At 70.9% G+C, this 203-nt stretch overlaps 1 protein-coding gene across 1 annotated transcript in view; it reads left to right on the top strand.

Annotated features, from left to right (window-relative positions):
- Positions 1-65: 65 nt before the first annotated feature.
- The window catches only part of LOC104626640 (collagen alpha-1(II) chain-like), a gene marked incomplete at its 5' end in the record, with an annotated part of 1,406 nt that continues 1,268 nt past the window's right edge, over positions 66-203 (top strand). The window contains one exon of the mRNA XM_010294604.1: positions 66-200. Coding sequence (XP_010292906.1) covers positions 66-200 — 135 coding nt within the window. The remainder of the gene's footprint in view (positions 201-203) is intronic.

Below are 203 nucleotides of genomic sequence, written 5' to 3' on the forward strand. Positions count from 1 at the left end.
CGGCAGGGAGGGGGGGTCCAGCTCGCGGAGCAGCCCCTCAGGATCGCATCTTCTTCCTCCCGTAGGGTCCTCCCGGAAACCCAGGTCCCCCCGGTCCTCCCGGCCCCCCAGGCACCGGTATCGACATGTCGGCTTTCGCTGGCCTGGGTCAGCCGGAGAAGGGTCCCGACCCCATCCGCTACATGCGAGCGGACGAGGCCGCC

The sequence above is a fragment of the Phaethon lepturus genome, unplaced genomic scaffold, assembly GCF_000687285.1.
Source record: "Phaethon lepturus isolate BGI_N335 unplaced genomic scaffold, ASM68728v1 scaffold44949, whole genome shotgun sequence".
Taxonomy (NCBI): domain Eukaryota; kingdom Metazoa; phylum Chordata; class Aves; order Phaethontiformes; family Phaethontidae; genus Phaethon; species Phaethon lepturus.